The 22,603-nt window shown below is 41.2% G+C and overlaps 1 protein-coding gene across 11 annotated transcripts in view; it reads left to right on the forward strand.

Annotated features, from left to right (window-relative positions):
* Positions 1–22,603, forward strand: part of mlip (muscular LMNA-interacting protein) — a 218,853-nt gene that overhangs the window by 161,369 nt on the left and 34,881 nt on the right. For all 11 annotated transcript variants that reach the window (XM_063039197.1, XM_063039204.1, XM_063039222.1 and 8 more), the window contains 6 exons: positions 2,758–2,829; positions 2,920–3,006; positions 3,112–3,171; positions 12,504–12,548; positions 18,941–18,985; positions 20,286–20,414. In XM_063039197.1, coding sequence (XP_062895267.1) covers positions 2,758–2,829; positions 2,920–3,006; positions 3,112–3,171; positions 12,504–12,548; positions 18,941–18,985; positions 20,286–20,414 — 438 coding nt within the window. The remainder of the gene's footprint in view (positions 1–2,757; positions 2,830–2,919; positions 3,007–3,111; positions 3,172–12,503; positions 12,549–18,940; positions 18,986–20,285; positions 20,415–22,603) is intronic.

Consider the following 22,603-nt stretch of genomic DNA (forward strand, 5'->3'; position numbering starts at 1 on the left):
TCTGCACTACCCACAATACCACCAGTCTCTGGCAACACACACAAAATGCTGGAGGAACTCAGCAGGTCAGACAACATCCACGGAAATGAACAAGCAGTTGGCATTTTGAGCTGAGACCCTTCTGTATCATCTGCAAAGTTACTAACCCACACATCTACATTTTCATCCAGATCATTTATATGCATCTTGAACAGCAGAGGTCCCAGTACAGATCCCTGTGGAACACCACTCATCACAGACCTTCAGCTACTGGCCCCTTCAATCACCACCCTGTGTCTACTAAACAGTGCCCATAAAAAGTATTCAACCCCCCACCCCGAAAGTTTTCCTGTTCTATTGTTTTACAACATTGAATCACAGTGGATTTAATTTGGCTTTTTTTTACACTGATCAGCAGAAAAAGACTCTCTTGTGTCAAAATGAAAACAGATCTCTACAAAGTGATCTAAATTAATTATAAATATAAAACACAAATAATTATGATAATTCGGAGCTGCCTTGCTCACTGTGGTTTCAAGCATTCAGGCTTGGTGATGTCAGAAATGGCCAGGTGTGAAAATGAAACAATTTCACTATTTCAGCAAGTTAGGAACTATGAAGGATTTGAAGATATTGATAATCATCTTGAATGTTGCAATGAAAATGAATATTTGGAGGATGCAATCATTGAGAGCATTCTATAAAGGCAGTCCATTATCTGCCCCAGGTGTCTGCGCTGATTTTGTTGATTTACATTTAATCAAAAGAAAGTGACAGCATACCGGTACGCCAAATGAATTACTCCATCGATAACAATTCGGAACTAGTATTGTAGTAGTATTGATTGTTTCAAAATTGTTCTGTATTTCATTTAGATACACAATTTGTTACTCAATTAAATGGTAGTTTATCTTCTTTATACTTTTTTTTTAACTATTTCCATGAAACATGGGCTAAATGGGACAGCAGCATTAACTGGTCTGGATGTGTCCCAGTTAATCGGAATCCACCGTATTTGGAAAGCACATGATGCAGTTCGTTGTGGTAGATAGATATTTAGTAGGCTCACTTGCACTGAGCTTGTGAAGCAAGCACATAAGGTCGATGTACCAGAAGAGATTTTTAAAAACGTTTATTGCCAGTGAGTGGCTTCTTCCAAAACAACATCAAATCTGCTGTGGGGAAGCTTCTCTTATTCACACGTGTTAACAATGTTATAGAGTGATACAGCACAGAAACCAACCCTTTTTTTTTACAACCGATTCATACCAACCAAGATGCTGAATATAAATGCAAGAGATTCTGCAGATGCTAGAAATCCATAATCACACGCTCAAAATGCTGGAGGAACTCAGCAGGTCAGTCAGTATCTATGGAGAGGAATAAACTGTCAAGATTACAGGTCAAGACTCTTCATCAGATGCCTATCTAAGCTGGTCCCATTTTCCGGTCTGGCCCATAAGCTAGACATTTCCTGTTCATGCACAGTTCCAACTAACTTTTAAAAGTTGCTAATGTACCTCTCTTAACCACTTCCTTTACCAGCTCATTCCATGTACATACCACACCTTGTGTAAAAATGTTGCCCCTCAAGTTCCTATTCCTATTACTTGGGATGATATGGTACTCTAGGGGTTAGCACAACATTATTACAGCTTGGGGAATTCTGGACTTCAAAGTTCAATTCTGCACCATCTGTAGGGAGTTTATATGTTCTCCTGTGACCCTGTGCTCCGGTTTCCTCCTAAAGTCCAAAGACATACTGCTTAGAAGGCTAATTGGTCATTGTAAATTGTCCTGTGATTAGGCTGGTGTTAAATAGGTGTGTTGCTGGGTGGTGCGGCTCAGTGGGCTGGAAGGGCCTGTACTATGCTGTTTATAAATAAAATAAAATAAAACTAAACCTCTCCTCTCTCATCTTAAACTTATGTCCTCTAGATTCCCTAATGCTTGGGAAAAAGACTAGTGTGTTCTCTCTATCTATGCCCCAAACCTTTGAACTGGTTCTACTTAGTGCATAAATTGTCCACAAAAGTGAAGAGCATGCAGACTAAAGCTTTCCACTGTATTTCAGAATGTGTGACAATAACAACCCAACACCAATACCAGTGAAGATTTTTTGAGATAGATACACAAGGGACTGCAGGTGCTGGAATCTCGAGCTATGCATAAAATGTTGGAGGAACTCAGTGGGTCAGGCGGAGTCTGTGGAGGGAAATAGAGAGATTGTAATTTGTGCCCATTGTGTGGGTGAGAGGTTGAGAGTATAGGAGCAGAATTAGGCCATTCGGCCCCTTGAGTCTGCTCCACATTTAATCAATATTCCTCTCAAACCCATTCTCCTGCCTTTTCAATATAACCTTTGACACCCTTACTAATCATGAACCTATCAATCTGCACATTAAATATATCCAGTGACTTGGCCTGTGGCAATGAATTCTGCAGATTCACCACTCAAGAAACAACTGAAATACAGCATTATTTTTATCAGCATAGACTTTCATGTTCACTGGGTGTTTTGAGTGTTATTGATGAAGATGTTACTTTTCCTTTCAATACTGGAACTCACTGGGAGTGCTTTATGGTACCATCAGACCTCTACAAAACAAGAATCTAGGCAATCTCTTTATAATCGTAGGAAACTTCAATCATGTTATTTATTGTGATCTTTTTATTGTGTTAATTATGCTTATTCGTTTTTTGTGCTCCATCGGATCTGGAGTAGCAATCATTTTGTTATCCTTTATACTGAAGAATAACGATCATGAATCTTTATAGGCCATCGACGAAGCAGTCAGTGACTTGGGAGAAACTACAACACAAAGCACATCAAAGGAAATGCATTCACAGGTATGATTTATGGACTGTTAATCACCATTACTTGCTTTATCTTTAATGCTTTTACAGTCACTGTGTCTAACATTGATTATCTTTGCACAGTTCCTTTATGAGCCTGGAAGTCTCAGGCAGCAGTCCGAGGAACTGTATGCCACTATTGAGCAAGTACTGGAGGATCCATTGCCATCAGTAAGATAACGAATTGATCAAACATCTACTTTGTTTTCTCATGTCCTTTCCTCATCAAATGTGCATGATTGTTTAACCGTATCCTTCCATTTCACTCCATTCCAGCGCTGCACAAGTTCCAGTCTCAGATCCCCGGCGAAACTGCTGGATTCTGAAGCCCACAAAGTACGTGAGTGATATTGCACGATATACAGAACTTAGGAAAAACTGCTGAGCTGTCGCTTTGTACTGAAACATTATTTACAGAAAATTACAATCAGAATCAGAACTATGTTTAATATCACTGGCATACGTATATCATAAGATTTGTTGTTTAGCAGAGGCAGTACAGTGTAATCCTAAAATCACTTATTTGCAATAGATAGTGTGTATATATATATATATTATACATACACACACTTAAGATGGAGGAGGAGAAGATGGCAGCACGACGCAGCGCGCAGCGGCCACTCCGGTGAATATCTGTTATCTGTCAAGTAGGGTGCCGTGCACAATCCTGATTTGATGGAGACGAACGTGAGAGCACGGAGGAACATCTGGAGAAACTTCTGAAATGCCTGCTTCACTGCCGCTGCTACTGTGTGGTCCAGAATTTCCAGAGGAGAAGGCCCCAAGTTCTCGGCTTTGCTTGTTGCTCGGCGGCCGGGACGGGGTCGAAGCACTCGGCAAGGATAGTGCTCGGGAGGCTGTATCGGAGGGGCTGGTCGGAGGCTCAAGGTTTTCGGACGGACTCAGAGTCGGCTATGGTCGGGTGCTTCCAATGCATCGGCAGTTGTCGGCGCCTGGAGGTTTATGACAGGGAGAGTTTCTCCCTTTTGCCACCTGCTATCAGGACTATCGGGAGTCGACTGGACTTTGAGAATTTTTTTACCGTGCCCATGGTCTGCTCTTTATCAAATTATGGTATTGCTTTGCACTGCTGTAACTATATGTTATAATTATGTGGTTTTGTCAGTGTTAATCTTTGGTTTGTCCTGTTTTTTTTGTGATATTACTCTGGAAGAACAGTGTATCATTTTTTTTAATGCATGCATTTCTAAATGACAACAAATGAGGACTGAGTGTCCTCATAATCTAATCTATTAGTAAATTCAGAAAGAGAGCAAAAAATAGTGAGATAGTGTTCGTGGGTTGGTTCATTGTTCATTCAGAAATCTGATGGTGGGGGGGGGGGAAGAAGCTGTTCCTAACATGTTGAGTTTTCAGCCAACAAATCAGGCTCCTGGACTGTCTTCATTCATTAAACTGGCTCTGTGGCTGCAGATTTACTTTTGTGAACTCTGCAGTTCATGTTCTGTGTGTTATTTATTTACTTTTTATAATGGTTTGCACCATTTGATTTTGATTCGCACATTGGGTGCTTAACAGACATTGTTGCATGGGTTATTTTCTATGAGCTCTATTGTGTTTCTTCATTTTGTGGCTTCCTGCAAGAAGACTAACCTCAAAGTTCTATACAGTATAGATATTTTGATAATAGATCTACTTTGAACTTCAACTTTGAATTTTTCGCATGTGTACTCAGAGTCCTGTACCTCCTCCCCGATTGCAGCAATGAGAAGAGGGTTTTGTCCCGTTACATCTTCGGACCCAAGTGCAGAATCTCACAGAGACTCAGAAGGGTAAAACAAAACTAGGAGCTTTATTCACAAACAAGTCAAGACAAAACTGTACAACTTACAAGGTCTGAGATAACTCAGAACAACTCGGCCAGAACTTCACTAGGCATGGATCAGGACAATCGAGTCTCTGAGGGACAAACCAGGGTAGAACATACAGGGTAAATGGTAAGGCACTGAGGAGTGCAGTAGAACAGAGGGATCTGGGAATACAGATACAAAATTCCCTAAAAGTGGCGTCACAGGTAGATAGGATCGTAAAGAGAGCTTTTGGTACATTGGCCTTTATCAATCAAAGTATTGAGTATAAGAGCTGGAATGTTATGATGAGGTTGTATAAGGCATTGGTGAGGCCGAATCTGGAGTATTGTGTTCAGTTTTTGTCACCAAATTACAGGAAGGATATTAATAAGGTTGAAAGAGTGCAGAGAAGGTTTACAAGGATGTTGCCGGGACTTGAGAAACTCAGTTACAGAGAAAGGTTGAATAGGTTAGGACTTTATTCCCTGGAGCGTAGAAGAATGAGGGGAGATTTGATAGAGGTATATAAAATTATGATGGGTATAGATAGGGTGAATGCAAGCAGACTTTTTCCACTGAGGCAAGGGGAGAAAAAAACCAGAGGACATGGGTTAAGGGTGAGGGGGGGGGAAAATTTAGAGGAACATTGTGGGGGGGCTTCTTCATACAGAGAGTGGTGGGAGTTTGGAATGAGCTGCCAGACGAGGTGGTAAATGCGGGTTCTTTTTTAACACTTAAGAATAAATTGGACAGATACTTGGATGGGAGGTGTATGGAGGGATATGGTCCGTGTGCAGGTCAGTAGGACTAGGCAGAAAATGGTTCGACACAGCCAAGAAGGGCCAAAAGGCCTGTTTCTGTGCTGTAGTTTTCCTATGGTTTCTATGGATGAGCACTGCCCCTTTAAATACTCTCCAAGGTATAATGTATGGATCTGTTTCTTTTCGAGCAATGGCTCCCTCATCTCCTTCGCATTATGTATAGATCTGTTGTCTGCGCATGTGCTGTTGTCTATGCATGCACATTATTCTCTCTCCTTCTCTCTCTCTCTCTCTCTCTCTCTCTCTCATTGCACTGTGAATACAGAAGTTAAAGCCATCTCCCACGTGCGTGCTTTTATTTAATTGATATGTAGTTGTTTGCACAGACATAACAAATTGGTGACGAGTATGAACCTGAATATCAGAAAATATCACCAACTACACTGACAGTTATGGGACAAGACAGTGAGAGTTAAACAGCATAAAAAAGCTGTCACAGACACTAACAAAGGAACGCGTGAGTAACAATGAAAGACACGCTGAATTTAAAATGAAAATAACGTGCCGATGGCTTCACTTGGGAAAGTTGATAAATTTGATAGTGCTAATAAAGGCTAGGAGTAATATATTGAGAGGGTGGGACTGTATTGTAACGTGAACAACATGGAGGAGCAAAAGAAAGCCCCTACACTTCTTAGCTTAATGGCCCCAAGAATGTACAGTCTCTCGCATAACCTAGCAACCCCTGAAAAGCCAGCAAGCAAGACAAAAGATGAAATTGATACAATTTTACAAAGTCACTTGAGTCCTAAACTGCTGGTAATAGCTGAGAAATTTAGATTTTACAAAAGGAACTAGTCAAAAGATGAAAGCATTTCTGAATACATTGCAAAACTGCGCAAACTTTCACAGTACTGTGACTTTCTGATGCATTAAGGGACAGGCTTGTATATGGCATACATAGTCAAAGCACTCAAAAAAGCTATTATCTGAAAGAGACCTAAACTTGGAATGGGCATTGACCATTGTAATATCATTAGAGACTGCAGCAAAGGATGCAGCCGAACTACTGAAAAGGAGGTTAGAATGTAAAATCCACAAAATGTCCCTGAATGGTGCAAAAAGCCGAAGATGTTATTGATGTGGCAAATCCTCCCATGATGCAAATGACTGTTAGTGCAAAGAAAAAATCACTTGTGTATTGAAAAGTGGAGGGCCAGCACTTTTTGGATGTGAATGGCTGAGAAAAATCCAACTAGCAACACTCACAACACGCTGGAGGAACTCAGCAGGTCGGGCAGCATCAGTGGAAAAGATCGGTCGACATTTCGGGCTGGAACCCTTCATCAGGACTCCATAACTGACCCCAGCATCTGCAGAGTATTTTGTGTTTAAAAATCCAATTAGACTGGCACCCAGTCAAAGCTCTCAGCATGACATCAACAGGCAATGGCAGCCCAAATGGTAGCACACTCATCAGAGACTGGCATAGCTACTTAGTACTAATGAGAAGGTGTTTGAGAAGGGGACTGGTAAACTCGAAGGTACGAGGCTAAAATTGAACTGGAAGAAACAGCAAAACCAAGATACAATGAAGTATGTCCAGTGCCTTATGCACTACATCCTAAAGAGAATGCTGAACTTCAGAGCTTGGAGGCATCTGGAATTCTCTCTAAGGCTGAGTGGAGTGATTGGGCCATGATACAGTGCTGCATCCATTGAATGCACTGTTACATACAGGAGCAAAGCAGGAATGGTCAGAAAGATGTGGAAAAGCATTCAAGGAAACAAAGAGATATTAATGTCCAATGAACTGCTTACCCATTATAACCCATCCATGCCCATCAGACTGGCGTGCGGTGCGTCCCCTTATGGCATTGGAGCCGTTTTGTCACACATTATGAAGGATTGATCTGAACGCCTGATTACATTTGCTTCAAGATCACTGACAAGCATAGAATGCAACAACTCAAAGATCGACTGAGAAGCCCTTAGTCTTCCATGTGGAATAAAGAAGTTCCCCCACTACCTCTACGGACAAAAGTTTACACTAGTGACAGATCACCAGCCCCTTGTGTCCATTTTCAATCCCAGGAAGGGAATTCCGGTGATGACTGCTACCCGGTTACAATGTTGGGCACTATTCCTTGGAGCCCATTCTTATGACATAGAGTTTAAGGGTACCAAACAACACAGCAACACTGATGGATTGTCACACCTTTCACTACTGGCAACTGAAGAAGAAAGTTCTTGGTTCTGTGACCAAGCGGAGTGTTCCACACTGCATTGGTGGACCAGTTGCTGGTAGCAAGTTCTGAAATACAAAGTGAAACAAGGAATGAACTGACTTTATCAAAAGTCTATGAAATCACCATGCTCATGGTAACCCTATGTTTCCAGAGTTCTCAGTGAGACGAGACCAACTGCCGGTATGTCAAAGAACGCTGATGTGTGAATCTTATGTTGTGATTCCCTCAAAACTGCGCACCAGAGTGTTAGAAAATCGGCATGAAGGACACCTGGGTACAGTCAAGATGAAGAGTCTCACCTGGAGCTGTGTGTGGTGGCCGGGAGTAGAAAAACAGATTGAAAACTTGAACAAAAGCTGTTCCGGATGCCAAAAGGTTCAAAATGCACCCCATGGATACTGTTACACCCGTGGGAGTGGCCATCATCACCATGGCAAAGAGTACACATTGACTTTGTTGGGCCATTCATGGACTCCATGTTTCTGATTGCTGTGGATGCTCATTCAAAGTGGTTGGATGCTATACCAATGAAATCAACCAGCTCAGCAAAGACTGTCTCTGCTCTGAGGTCTATCTTCACCAGAAAAGGTTACCTGAATAAATTGGGAGTGACACAGACCACAATATACGTCAGAAGAATTCCAACTGTTTATGAAGAAAAATAATATCAGACATTTCAAGCCAGCTCCTCACCACCCAGCAACAAACGTGTAACCCAGGTTAATTAAACCCAAAGTTGTAATGTTAGAAAGCTCCACCTGCGGAGTGATGAAAATGAGGGTTACTGATTTTATATATATATATATATATATATATATATATATAAAAAAGAACTTGAGAAAAATGTTATGCGAGGGAGAAGTGTGACTGGACACAGGACAGACAAAGAGAGAAATGCAGCAATGATTAGAAGCTGAAGACATGAACTGTTAAGAGTGGAATTAGTAGTGAGTATCTTTACCCTACTAACTTGAAACCCTCAGGGTCAAACCCCTGGAGGAGAGACAGCAGCGATAAAAGATTTATTGAAGCTACAGCTACAGCATGCAGCAGCTATAACGAGCCAATTTCAGCAGAGACCAGTGTCTAAAATCCCTACCGTGTAGTTTGGAATTAGTTCTGCAAAATCATACCAAGGGATTTGGTCAAGTTTCTGTACAAGTTTGTGAACTGGCTTACTGTGGATGATAAACTATTTCATTCCAATGAACCAAGAAACAAGATGGCAAGCCACCCAAGATGAAGAACCAGCGCGGGAATGAAATGTGTAATGGCGCAGAGGATTTTATACAGTTGGATGTGTAAGTTTACTTTCATTAGAAGAATCCAAATTTGATTTTCTGCAAGAACTGATTATTTTTGCGAAGACTTTGATAAGTTACTGAATGAGATTTACTTTGTTTAAGAGTTGAAAGTTTTATCCAAACCTTCAATAAGTCCATTAAAGTGATGGACAAGGAGGACATTTCTCTACAGCAGAAGGTGGACAACTTCCTTTTTGTGTATCAGAACTCTGTTCCTGCAATGACAAACCAAACACCTGCAATGCTGTTCATGAGCAGGAATCTGAGATCTCGCATAGACCTCCTGAAACTAGACCTCCGGAGGGAAGTACAGAATAAATAGTTCAGTCATTTGCCAGGTGAAGCAGCAAGGAGATTGGAGATTGGACAGAAAGATTACCGAGAAAACAAGCGGACACCCAATAGGATAGCTACACTAACTGGACTGTTGATGGATGTTGGATGTTGGAGATCAGACATGGAGATGTCATGTGGACCAGATACTGGACACTCAACTGAAAGAACACACCTGAATCAATTGCATCCAACAAGATGGACGCATTACAGTCACTGGACTTGCCTCTCAGTGATGATGTCACCGACAGCAACATGGCACTGGAAACTGAAAACATTGTCTTAGACAAGATACCTACCAAACCTGATGCCACTTTACAGGTCCAGAGGCGTGATGAGGATGTTATCATTGACAAGACACTTGCCAAACCTCTTGCCACTCCACAGGCCCAGAGACGCTATCCTGAAAGAAAAAGAGTGCCACTCAAAAGACTGAACCTTTAGAACTGTGAAGTTAGTTACGGACTGTTATTGTGAAAGCATGTTTATTTGGAATATGGTTTGTGAATGGGAAATTGAATTTTTTGTTACATATGCAGTTTTATGTTGCATTAATCTAAAGGGGCAGGAAGTGTAATGTATGTGTCTATTTCTTTTAGAGTAATGATCCTCCTATTAGCACCACGTTTTGATCTGTTGTCTATGCATGCATATTGTTCTGTCTCTCTCATTGCAGTGTGAATACCTCTGTTAAAACCTTCTCTCGTGCGCGTGCTTTGATTGAATAGATATTTATTTGTGCACCGACAAAACAGAGCATAAAAGAATTCATACTTAGCCGACAAAATCCCAGAATTGTAACAAGTTACAAATAACTTGTACTCGTATATCATGAAGACTCCAGAGAGGCTGGTCCTGGCTCACCTCACCTCTGGTCCCCCACAGTTTGCCTACCAGGAGCACATTGGAGTTGATGTTGCTGCCATCTATCTGCTGAACAGAGCCTACTCCCATTTAGATCAGCAGGACAGTACTGTGAGGATCATGTTTTCTGATTTCTCAAGTGCCTTCAATATTATACAGCCCTCACTGCTGGGGGAAAAGCTCCATTCAAAGCAGGTTGGTACTTCCATTGTCTCCTGGATAATGGACTACCTGAGTGACAGACCACAGGTTGTGTGGCTTCAGAGCTGTGTGTCAGACATGGCTATAAGCAGCACTGGGGCCTCACAGGGGACTGTATTGGCTCTCTTCCTGTTTATCCTGAATACCTCGAACTTTAGATACAACACTGAGTTATGTCATCTGCAAAAATTCTCTGATGACTCAGCAGTAGTTGGGTGTATAAAATGGAGAATGGGAGGGTGAATAGAGGGCTTTGACAAATGGTGCAAACTGAATCATCTGCTGCTCAACATTAGTAAGACAAATGAGATGGTGATGGACTTTAGGAAGACTAAGCCTACACTTCTCCCTGTTACTATTGATGGTGAGGACTTGGATGTGGTAAGGACCTACAAGTACCTGGGGTGCACCTGGATGACAGACTTGAATGGAGCGCCAACACAGAGACTGTGTACAAGAAGGACCAGAGTTGTCTCTACTTCCTGAGGAGACTGAGGTCCTTTGGAGTATGCAGGCCTTTTCTTCACATGTTCTAACAGTCTGTTGTCACCAGTACAATCTTCTATGCGGTTGTGTGCTGGGGCAATGGCATCAACACAGGTGATGGCAACAGGCTCGATAAACTGATTAGACAGGAGTCAAACTGGACATACTGGAAGCTGTGGTAGAACAAAGGACCCTACGGAAACACCTGGCAATCCTGGCAATGTTTCTCACAATCTGCATGCCACCTTGCTGAACAGAGAAGCACTTTGTAATAAGAGTAAGACAACTGTGCTGCTCCAAAGAGTGCTATATGAGGTCATTCTTACCCTCGGCTGTTAAGCTCTATAATGAGTCAATCTGTAGCTAGGGAAGTGATAACTGCCCCGCCTCTCCTGTTAGACCGTTAGTGGTAGCTTATTTTTTATTCTTTCTACTTTGTTTCCAGGATTTATATTTGTGCTCTTGTAATGCTACTGTGACAGTATGATTTCCTTTGTGATCAATAAAGTATCTACCTATCTATCTATCTCTAACCATTTTAGTAAGAGACATACACCCAAGGATACTTAATTGGACACCTGCAAAATCTTGGAGAATTATTTGGAAGTATCCAAGGACAATTTCAAGTGTAAATTAGAGAAGACCTAACAGTAACAGATAAAAAACCCGAAGCACAACAATACTGATAACTCAAATAAATAAAATGCAGAGAATACAAAAGAAACACACCAGCTAAAAACTCCGAGCCCTCAGAGTACTCTACAGATGGGCCAAGGTCATGACAGGGCATGTCCTGGGTGAGGGGGATCCTTAACAATGGATGCTGCCTTTTTGAGGCATCGCCTTTTGAAGATGTCCTCAATGCTGAAGGGGCTGGTACCCATGATGGAGCTGACTGAGCTTGAAGCCCTCTGCAGCTTTTTCCGATCCCGTATAGTGGCTCTTCCATACCAGTCACTGATGCAACCATTTACAACGCTCTCCATGTTACACCTGTAGAAATCTGAGTCTTTGGTGACATACCAGATCACCTCAGTATAGCCACTGACATGCCTTCTTCATAATTACACCAATGTTGGACCCAAGATAGATCTTCAGAGATGCTAGCACCCTGGAACTGCTCATCCTTTCCACTGCTGATTCCCTGATGAGAACTGGTGTACGTTCCCTCGACTTCCCCTTTCTGAAATCCACATTGAGTGCAAGGTTATTGTTGCGATACCACTCGACCAGCTGAACCGTCTCACTCTAGTCCACGTTCTTGTAACCATTGGAGATTCTGCCTATAACAATTGTGTATTTGGCAAACTTATCAATGGTGTTTGAGCTGTGCCTAGTCACAGTGTCATGGGCGTAGAGAGGAGAAAAGGATTAGTGAAGAAAACTAGTTCTGATTTTGAATAACACACAAAATGCTGAGGGAACTCAATAAGTCAGGCAGCATCTATGGAAATGAATAACCAGTCGATGTTCTGGGCTGAGGCCCTTCATCAGGATGTTGTCTATTTATTCCCCTCCATAGACGCTGCCTGACTTGCTGAGTTCCTCCAGCATTTTGTGTGCATTGATCAAGATTTTCAGCATCTGTAGAATCTCTTGTGTGTACCCTACTATCCATTTCAGCCATGAGGTAATTCTTGAATATTTTTTCATTTCCAGTCTATCAGTCCCATACCGAAGTCAGCTGGAAGAGAAACCAAATACGTGAGTTCTTTTTTGTATGGGGTGTATGTTGTGAGCAGACACATTTTGTGACTTGTATGGAGGAAAGGTGAAGGTGCCACGCTTTAAATGGGTCGTGCTTATTTCATTTCAAATGTACTGAACCAACAAAAAAACAACCATGCCAGTGCCTGCGTGGGAAGGTTGTCTTTTTTTTAAATACTTGCATGCAAATGTGTTTGTACAGAAAGTGGTCAACTCAGTGTGATGACCACTAAAGCAAGTCATTCAGGATCTTCATTCTTCCAAAGCACCAATCTCGTTTAATTAATTAATTAATTAATTAATTTGGAGGTACAATGCAGAACAGGCCCTTCCAGCCCAAAGATCGCCCAGCAACCCACCTATTTAACCCTAGCCTAAGCACAGGACGATTTACAATGAACAATTAACTACTAATTGGTATATCTTAGGACTGTGAAAGGAAATGGGAGCACCTGCAGGAAGCCTAAGTGCTCACAGGAAGGATGTAAAGCTTATTCCAGAGGATGCTGGAAATGAACTCTGAACTTTGATACCCTGAGCCTAATGCATCTCCAAATACTTCTTCTTCTCACATTCCCCTCAAGTACAGTACTCAGTGTTATGCCTTAGTGCACCAAGTATAAGCAATAAGGTGGATGATCTTGTTGCAATATTACAGATTGTCAGGTATGATGTTGTGGCCATCACTGAATCATGTCTGAAGGATGGTTGTAGTTGGGAGCTGAATGTCCAAGGTTACACATTGTATCAGAGGGATAGGAAGGTAGGCAAAGGGGATGACATGACTCTGTTGATAAAGAATGGCATCAAATCAGTAGAAGGATGTGACATAGAATCAGAAGATGTTGAACTCTTGTGGGTTGAGTTAAGAAATGGCAAGGGTAAAAGAACCCTGATGGCAGTTATATACAGGCCCCCCAATAGTAACTGGGATGTAGACCATAGATTACAACAGGAACTAGAAGAGACATGTCAGAAGGGCAATGTTATGATAGTCATAGGAGATTTCAACATGCAGGTTGATTTGGAAAATCAGGATGGTAATGGATCTCAAGAGAGTGAGATGGCTTTTTAGAGGAGTTTGTTGTTGAGCCTACTAGGGGATTAGCAATCCTGGATTGGGTGTCATATCATGAACCAGAGGTGATGAGGGAGCTTAAGGTAAAAGAACCCCAAGGAGATAGTGATTACAATAAGATTGAGTTCAACATGAAATTTGATAGGGAGAAAGTAAAGTCTAACATAGCAGTAATTCAGTGATGTAAAGCAGGGGTCCCCAACCTCTTTTGCACTGCGGACCGGTTTATTATTGACAATATTCTTGAGAACTGGCTGACTGGGGGTGGGGGGAGGGTTGCCAACGACAAGAGTAGCAGTCAAATACGTTCTGTTTACCCCAAGAAAGACTATAATGACCATGAAGCCTTGCGTGGGCACCAGTGTGCATGTGTGTACGTGCCAATTTTTTTTCTACAAATCATTTTTGGTGATTCTGTTCGGTGGTGGGGGAGGGGGCGGCTGTTAATCATGACCGGAATATAGGTGATAAGTGGCTAATACACTCAATTTCGTTTCTAAAAGGGATTATCTAACGAATTTAATATTAAACACACAGTGCATATTTTCCTCGCATGAATATGGTGATAAGTCAATTACTGTATAAGTCACTTATAAGTCAATAGCATCATAACATTTTAAGTAATGTTTGGATATTAAACACACAGCACATATTTTCCCCATATGAACATATAAAATCATTGCAACAGACCAATATTGCTGAATCAGTGAGAGCCCTGGGCTTGTTTCCCTGCAACAACACGGTCCTATCGAGGGGTGATGGGAGACAGCGATACTCAAAGGGGTTTCCTTATGTCCAGTCTGTTCCGCAGTTTAGTTTTTGTTGCATTCATTGCAGAGATATGTTGGAAATGGAAGCAACGTTTTCAGTGCTTTCGTGACTATCTCAGGATATTTAGCCTTGACTTTGATCCAGAATGCCGGCAGAGATGTTATGTCAAACATACTTTTCAGCCCACCGTCATTTGCAAGCTGGAGGAGTTGATCTCCTTTCCACGCTGACGTGGATGACGTGCGGGTAATGACCTCGCGTGCATTTAAGCTCAACAGTGGCCGTGACAGGGAATGAGGAAAGGTGCAGCTGACTCATATCGCCAAATCATATCGTTTCCTCGCGGCCCGGTAGCACATGCTTTGCAGCCCGGTGGTTGGAGACCGCTGGTGTAATGGAAATTACAGTGGTACGAGAGAGGAGTTGGCCAAAGTAAATTGGAAGGAGATGCTGGCAGGGATGACAGCAAAGCAACAATGCTGTGAGTTTCTGGGAAAAAATGAGGAAGGCAAAATAGTATAACCATGGCTGACAAGGGCAATCTAAGTTAATGTCAAAACAAAAGAGGGCGCATATAATAAAGTAAAAATTAGCGGGAAGGTAGAGGTTTGGGAAGCTTTTAAAAACCTACAGATAGCAACTGAAAGGATCATTAGAAGAGAAGAGATGAAATATGAAAGCAAGCTAGCAAACAATATCAAAGTGGATAGTAAAAACTTTTTCAAGTATGTAAACAGTGAAAGAGAGATAAGAGTGAATATAGGACTGCTAGAAAATGAGGCTGGAGAAATAGTAATGGGGGACAAGGGGAGAGCAGATGAACTAAATAAGTATTTTGTATCAGTGTTCACTGTGGAAGACACTAGCAGTGTGCCAGAAGTTGAAGTGTATGAGGGAAGAGAAATGAGTGCAGTTACTATTAAAAGGGAGAAGGTGCTCAGAAAGTTTGAGCTTGATAGGTTCTTGACTGGACACGGCATGAAAGGTTACAGGGAGAAGTCCAGGGACTGGGGTTGAGGAGGGGAAAGAAGGAATGGCGGAACAGACTCAATGAACCAAATGGCTCCTCTGTCTTATGGCCTTATAAATATACCTCCCCCCTCTCATACACACATAGATTCTATCTCTCACTTACATACATGGGGCAATTAACGGCAGCCAATTAATCTGCAAACCCGCACATCTTTGGGATGTGGAGCACCTCAAGGAAACCAACACAGTCACAGGTAGAATGTGTAGTGCCCTTGTATGATAAGATAGACTCACATTTTACCTTGTTCTACCTGTATGATTTGATATGTTTAAATAGTTTGCAAGACCAAATTTTCATTGTATTTGGTACATGTGACAATAATAAACAAAAACGCCATGGTGGTGGAGCAATTAGTACAACACTGTTATATCTTGGGGCACTGGAATTTGGAGTTCAATTCCAGCACCATCTGTAAGGAGTTTGCATGATCATTCCCATGCATATGTGGGTTTCCTCCGTGTTCTGTCTTTTCTGCCCATAGTTCAAAGGTTCAAAGGTTCATTTATTATCAAGTCTACAACTCTGATATTCTTCTCCTGAAAGCCACAAAACCAAGAATAAAAAGAATGGGAGCGTGATTATCAACTGCCAAATTCCTCCTCCATGCACACAAAAAAAAGGAAAGATGGGGTGGAAAACATAGGATGTAAAAAACTATGAGACTGCAAAAAAGACTGTACTTTCTCTGTAGCTGCTACATTTAGTCTACATTCTGTTATAGTTTTATTTTGTACTACCTCAAGGCACTGAACTGAATTGATCTGTATGAATAATACGCAAGACAAGCTTTTCACTGAATGTTGAGACAGAATCAGAATCGGGTTTATTATCACCGGCATGTGTCGTGAAATTTGTTAACTTAGCAGTATACGTATATTGAATAGATTAAAAATCATGCAACAAACAGAAATAATATATATTAAAAAGTGAGGGAGTGTTTGCAGGTTCAATGTCCATTTAGAAATCGGATGGCAGAGGGGAAGAAGCTGATCCTGAATTGCTGAGTGTGTGCCTTCAGGCTTCTGTACCCCCTACCTGATGGTAACAGTGAGAAAAGGGCATGCCCTGGGTGCTGGAGGTCCTTAATAATGGATGCTGCCTTTCTGAGACACCGCTCCTTGAAGATCTCCTGGGTATTTTGTAGGCTAGTACCCAAGATGGAGCCGACTACATTTACAACCCTTTGCAGCTTCTTTCGGTCCTGTGGAGTAGCACCCCACCCCCATACCAGACAGTGATGCAGCCTGTCAGAATGCTCTCCACAGTACATCTATAGAAGTTTTTGAGTGTTTTTGTTGACATACCAAATCTCTTCAAACTCCTGATGAAGTACAGGCACTGTCTTGCCTTCATTGTAGCTGCATCGATATGTTGGGACCAGGTTAGGTCCTCAGAGATCTTGACACTCAGGAACTTGAAACTGCTCACTCTCTCCACTTCTGTGGTATGTGTTCCTTCGTTTTAACCTTCCTGAAGTTCACAATCAGCTCTTTTGTCATACTGACCTTTGGTGCAAGGTTGTTGCTGTGACACAACTCCACTAGTTGGCATATCTCACTCTTGTACGCCCTCTCATCTCCATCTGAAATTCTACCGAAAATGGCTGTATCATCAGCAAATTTACAGATGGCATCATAGGTGGAATATGACAACAATAAACTAATACCAATTGTGTTGTAAGGGAAGAAAAAGTGAGGGCCAATAACTAGTAAATAGAGATGTGGATTGTGCCAATGTGGCAACAGAGAAGCACAGACCTAAGTAGAGAAGTGGAATGCAGCAGCGATGACACCCAAGTTTCAGGAACTTCACTAGGTATGCACCCATCGTTGTAATAGAAAATTTTATTTGCAGTTAGACCTGTCGATAATCATTTTGTTATGTAATCACAACATAGTCTGTTACCTAATTAAATTTTCCTGTAGCCACTATTCTAATATCAAAATTTAATTTCACTGGTAATCTCATGAACTGAGAATGTAAAAGCTGTACCAAATTCCTACTTAGGTAGATCAGCTTCAGCTCATCTCCTGATCCAGGTCTATATTGCAACTCTGAATTACTTTTGAAGTAATTTTCCGTAATGAATACTGAAGCAAACTATTCATCAAGTACCTCTGCTATTTCCTCCGGTTCCATACACACATTTCCACTGTCACACTTGACTGGTTCTTTTCTCTAATGTCTTATCCTCTTGCTCTTCACATACTTGTACGATGCCTTGGGGCTTTCCTTAATCCTGTTCACCAATGCCCTTTCATGGCCCCTTCTGGCTCTATTAATTTCATTCTTAAGCCCCTTCCTGCTAGCCTTACAATCTTCTAGATTCCTGTCATTACCTAGTTTTTTTAACCTTTTGTAAGCTTTTCTTTTCTTCTTGACTAGATTTACAACAGCCTTTGTGCGCCATAGATCTTTTACCCTACAATCCTTTTCATGTCTCATTGGAAAGTACCTACTCAGAACCCCACACAAATACCCCCTGAACATTTGCCAAATTCCTTCTGTATATTTCCCTGAGAACATTTGTTTCTAATTTATGCTTCCAAGTTCCAGCCTGCTGGCCTCATATTTCCCCTTACTCCAATTAAATGTTTCCCTAACTTTTCTGTTCCTATCCCTCTCCAAAGGAGATAGAATTGTGATCACTATCTCCAAGACGCTCTCCCACTGAGAGTCCTGACACCTGACCAGGTTAATTTCCCAATACCAGATCAAGTACAACCTCTCCTCTTGTAAGCTTATCTACATATTGTGTCAAGGAACCTTTCTGAACACACCTAACAAACTCTAACCCATCTAAACCCTCACTCTAGGGAGATGCCAATCAATATTTGGGAAATTAAAATCCCCCACCACGACAACCGTGTTATTATTACTCCTTTCCAGAATCTGTCTCCCTATCTGCTCCTCAATGTCCCTGTTACTATTGGGTGCCTATAAAAAACACCCCTTCCTATTCCTAACTTCCACCTACAGAGGCTCTGTAGACAACTCCTCCATGACTTCCTCCTTTTCTGCAGCCGTGACACTATCTCTGATCAACAGTGCCACGCCCCCACCTCTTTTGCCTCCCTCCCTATCCTTTCTGGAACATCTAAAGCCTGGCACTTGAAGTAGCCATTCCTGCCCCTGCACCATCCAAGTCTCTGTAATGGCCACAACATCATAGCTCCAAGTGCCGATCCACGCTCTGAGCTCATTCGCTTTATTCATGATACTCCCTGCATTAAAATAGACACATCTCAAACCATCAGACTGAGCTCATCCCTTCTCTATCACCTGCCTATCCTCCCTTTGGCACTGTCTCCAAGCTTTCTGTATTTGTGAGCCAACCTCCCTTTCCTCAGTCACTTCAGTTCGGTTCCCACCCCCAGCAATTTTAGTTACAATACAAGGTTTTTTTTAATTCAAGTTATTAGTTTCATTCAATCTCTTATTTATTCTGTGCAGAGTGTTCTATAAGCAGGTATGGCTTCATTGTATATTTTGGTGTTTCTCATTCAGGCCAATCTCCATCTACCATCTCCTGAGACCACAGAGAATCAACCTGTAAGTGTTTCTATAGCAGCCACAGCTGCAAATTTAAGTTTACTATGGCCTTTAAGTCTCTGTTAAAGAGTTATTTGGCATCATAAGCAGCAGCAGCCGCTCAGAATGTGTATTGTTCAGATTCATTTATTTACCTGTCTGGACACGCCCCTCTGCTGACTGCTCCTGTGGCTCCTCCCACAGCCCCCTGAATAAAGGCGATTGTGTCACTGCTCCTCCTTCAATCCAGGGCAGACATACAGCATGGACGTGTGTCCATTTACTATTAATAAAAGCCTTTCAGTATTTACTCTACTTCCAGTCTTTTGGAGTAATTGATAGTGCATCACACATGTACATGAAAACATGCATTAACAATCAATCAACACACCCACAGGGGTGCTAGGGAGAGCCTGTAAGTGTCACCACACATTCTGGCACCGACATAGTCCACAATGCTCGGCAGAACAACACAGTACAGAACAAGCAACAAAACAACAACAGCAAAACAAGCCACCATTCCTCCCTGCCTGCCCCCCGCCCACCCACGTATAGTCCTCCAACCCAGCATTTTGAAAAACAAGTAACACTGCTGATGTTGGAATCAAAGACAAAAAAAAAAGTTCTAGCTGTTGACATGTCCTAAAATTTCTGACCTGCTTATTCAAAGTTGAAACTAAATTTATCAAAATACATATATGTCACCACATACTATCCTGAAATTCATTTTCTTATGGGCTTTCACAGCAGATACAAAGAAACACAATTGCATCAATGAAAAACTAGACACCAACAAAGACAGACAAACAGCCAGTGTGAAAAAGACACCAAATTGTGCAAATACAAAAAGAAAAATTAAATAATTATACTAATAACTCAATGAATAATCAATTCTAGATAGATAGATAGATAGATATACTTTATTAATCCTGAGGGAAATTTGGTTTCTATTGAGAACATGAGTTGTAGAGCCCTTGAAAGAGAGTCTGTAGGTTGTGAAATCAGTTCAGTGTTGAGGTGAGTGTATTTATTTACTCTGGTTCAGGAGGTGACGGCTGAACTGTTCCTGAACATGAAGGTGTGGGACCTGAGGCTCCTGTATTCATCGTAGGCTTTATCTGAATGGTCTTGGTACAAAATTTACATATAATTGGTGTTTTTCCTCCTCAAGTGAAAGTTAATGTTTCTGTTAAAGTGGAGTTGAAAATGCTTCAATAAATCAAAAGTGAGATCTTAGAGTTTGTTCTCATAATTATTACCAGTTTCAATTACTCTTTTCAAAGCAACTGTACACTGGTGTTGTACTGATCTTTTAACCTAGACCAGACCTGGTGTGATTCGTCCAATCACTGCTCTACAGAAGGGACCTGCGATGCTCGAGGTGGATGACATCTGTTCCAATCCTTTCAGACAACACACCGATGAAACCAAAAATAGCGAAATCAAAGAGGTAGGTAGCCTATAAAAAGCTAAGATTGTCACTTGATAACCTGAATCATGATTAATTGTAATTTTTTCTGAATTGCTTTTTGAAGGTATACAATATTCATGTAGTTTCCTTGCTTTTCTACTGCTTTCACATGGAGCCTCCTTGAATCCAAAATTCTGCATTAGACTAATCTAACCTTATTGGAGCCGGGTGGTTAAAGTATGGATTATATGGTTGAAGTTGTTATTCACTCAACAGTAACAATTTTGTTCTCAGTCATGAGTGTTGTATCATTGCCCGTTTCTTTGAAAATTCTTGCCATTAAATTGTCATCATCTCAGAAATGACATACAGCCAACTTACATCTTCAGATTTATTGCATTAACTGTATGTTGTTGGTGGTTTTAAACCTCAATACAAAACCAGAATGGGAAAAACATCGAAAGGATTGTTCTTCAAATCTATAGTTCAACCAAATGTAATTGAAGACGGATTTAAAGAAGTGCTGCGATCGAAAAATAGAACGTTCAAGATTGTTTAATGTCATTCTCAGTATACAAGTGTAAAGGAGAACAAAATATTTGTTACTCCAGATCCGATGAAGCACAAAAAAAAACATAATAAATATAAATGCATAAGATAGGTTACATACTGAGATTGATTGTATGCCCATATACTGATGCTAGAGACAGGAGTGTCTGTACATAAGGTGACTGACAGGAAACGATAAAGTAATGTAGTTGGGGTGAGGAGAGATGAGTTAGTAGGTGGAGGTTTTACTGCTGGGGAAAGTACCTGTTTTTGAGTCTGATGATCTTGGCGTGAATGGTACATAGCTTTCCTCCCTGGTGGGTATGGGAAAAACAGTCCATGAGAAGGGTGGGTGGGATCCTTCATGAAGTTACCATAATATCATAAGACCATAAGACATAGGAGCAGAATTAGGCCATTTGGCCCATTGAGTCTGCTCCACCTTTTCATTATGGCTGATCCAATTTTCCTCTCAGCTCCATTCTCTTGCCTTCTCCTAGTATCCCATCATGCCCTAAGCAATCAAGAATCTATCAACCTCTGCCTTAAATATACGTAAAGAATTGGCCCCCACAGCTTAGGAACATGGAATAGAGAATATGTTTTATGAAGAATCTGAATCAGAGAGCACATATTTATTGTGGTACTTTTTTGATTTTTTATTGTTTTTCTTTAATGCTGTATCAGATTGGAGTATCAATCATTTTGTTCTCCTTTACACTCGTGTACAGAAGAATGACAATAAGCAACCTTGAATCTTGAGTCTTGATGTTTTATGAAGAAAGGTTGAGTGAGCTAGAGCTTTTCTCTTTAGAGCAAATTGGATGAGAGGTGATTTGATAGAGGAGTATAAGATTATAAGAGGCATAGATAGCGTGGACAGCCAGTGTTTTCTTTTCCCCCAGGGTGGCAGTGGCCAATACCAGAGGACGTTCTTTTAAGGTGAGTGCAGGAAGATTTCATGAGGATGTACTGGGTTCCTGGAACGCACTGCCTTGGGAGGGTGGTTGAGGCTGATACAATAGGGACATTTAAGAGACTCTTAGAAAGGCACATGGATGTAAGAAAACTGGTGGGTTATAGCTGTGTTGGAGGGAAGTGTAAGTTAGACCATGGAACAGGTTAAAAGGTTGGCAGAACACCTGTACTGTGCAATACCATTCTATGTTCTACCCTGGTAATTTTTATTCAATGTCCATGGTAGACTCTTCTGTAAAGGTTCAAACTCTTTGAGAATACCCTGGTTAAAAAAAAAATTTCTATGAAAAGAAAAGACTAAAAATGAGTAAAGGTGACGAGCCTACTTACTCAGCTCTTTTCTACCACAGATAATAAACGTTCCATTCAAATTTGTAGTTAAGAGTAAACCAATCAGATACCCTCTATTCAAATAATGGAACACCAGAAAATCTTCCAGAATCATACAAATGCAACCACTAGGGGGACACACTGAACAATTACATATTCACACTGTGACCACTTGGAAACATACTGAACAGTCACATGTATATAGGTACAGTAGTTATATAAAATACAAGCAGGCAATAAAAGTTAAAATGACAAAAAAATTACATTTATACAGTCTAATCCAACAATTACCAGGAATGAAGATTGTTAAGCAAAATGGCTCTAAACGGGGCCTCTATATGCTACACTCCCATTGGATGAGCACTAGTGAT

This window comes from Mobula hypostoma, chromosome 2 (genome assembly GCF_963921235.1).
Source record: "Mobula hypostoma chromosome 2, sMobHyp1.1, whole genome shotgun sequence".
Classification (NCBI taxonomy): Eukaryota; Metazoa; Chordata; class Chondrichthyes; order Myliobatiformes; family Myliobatidae; genus Mobula; species Mobula hypostoma.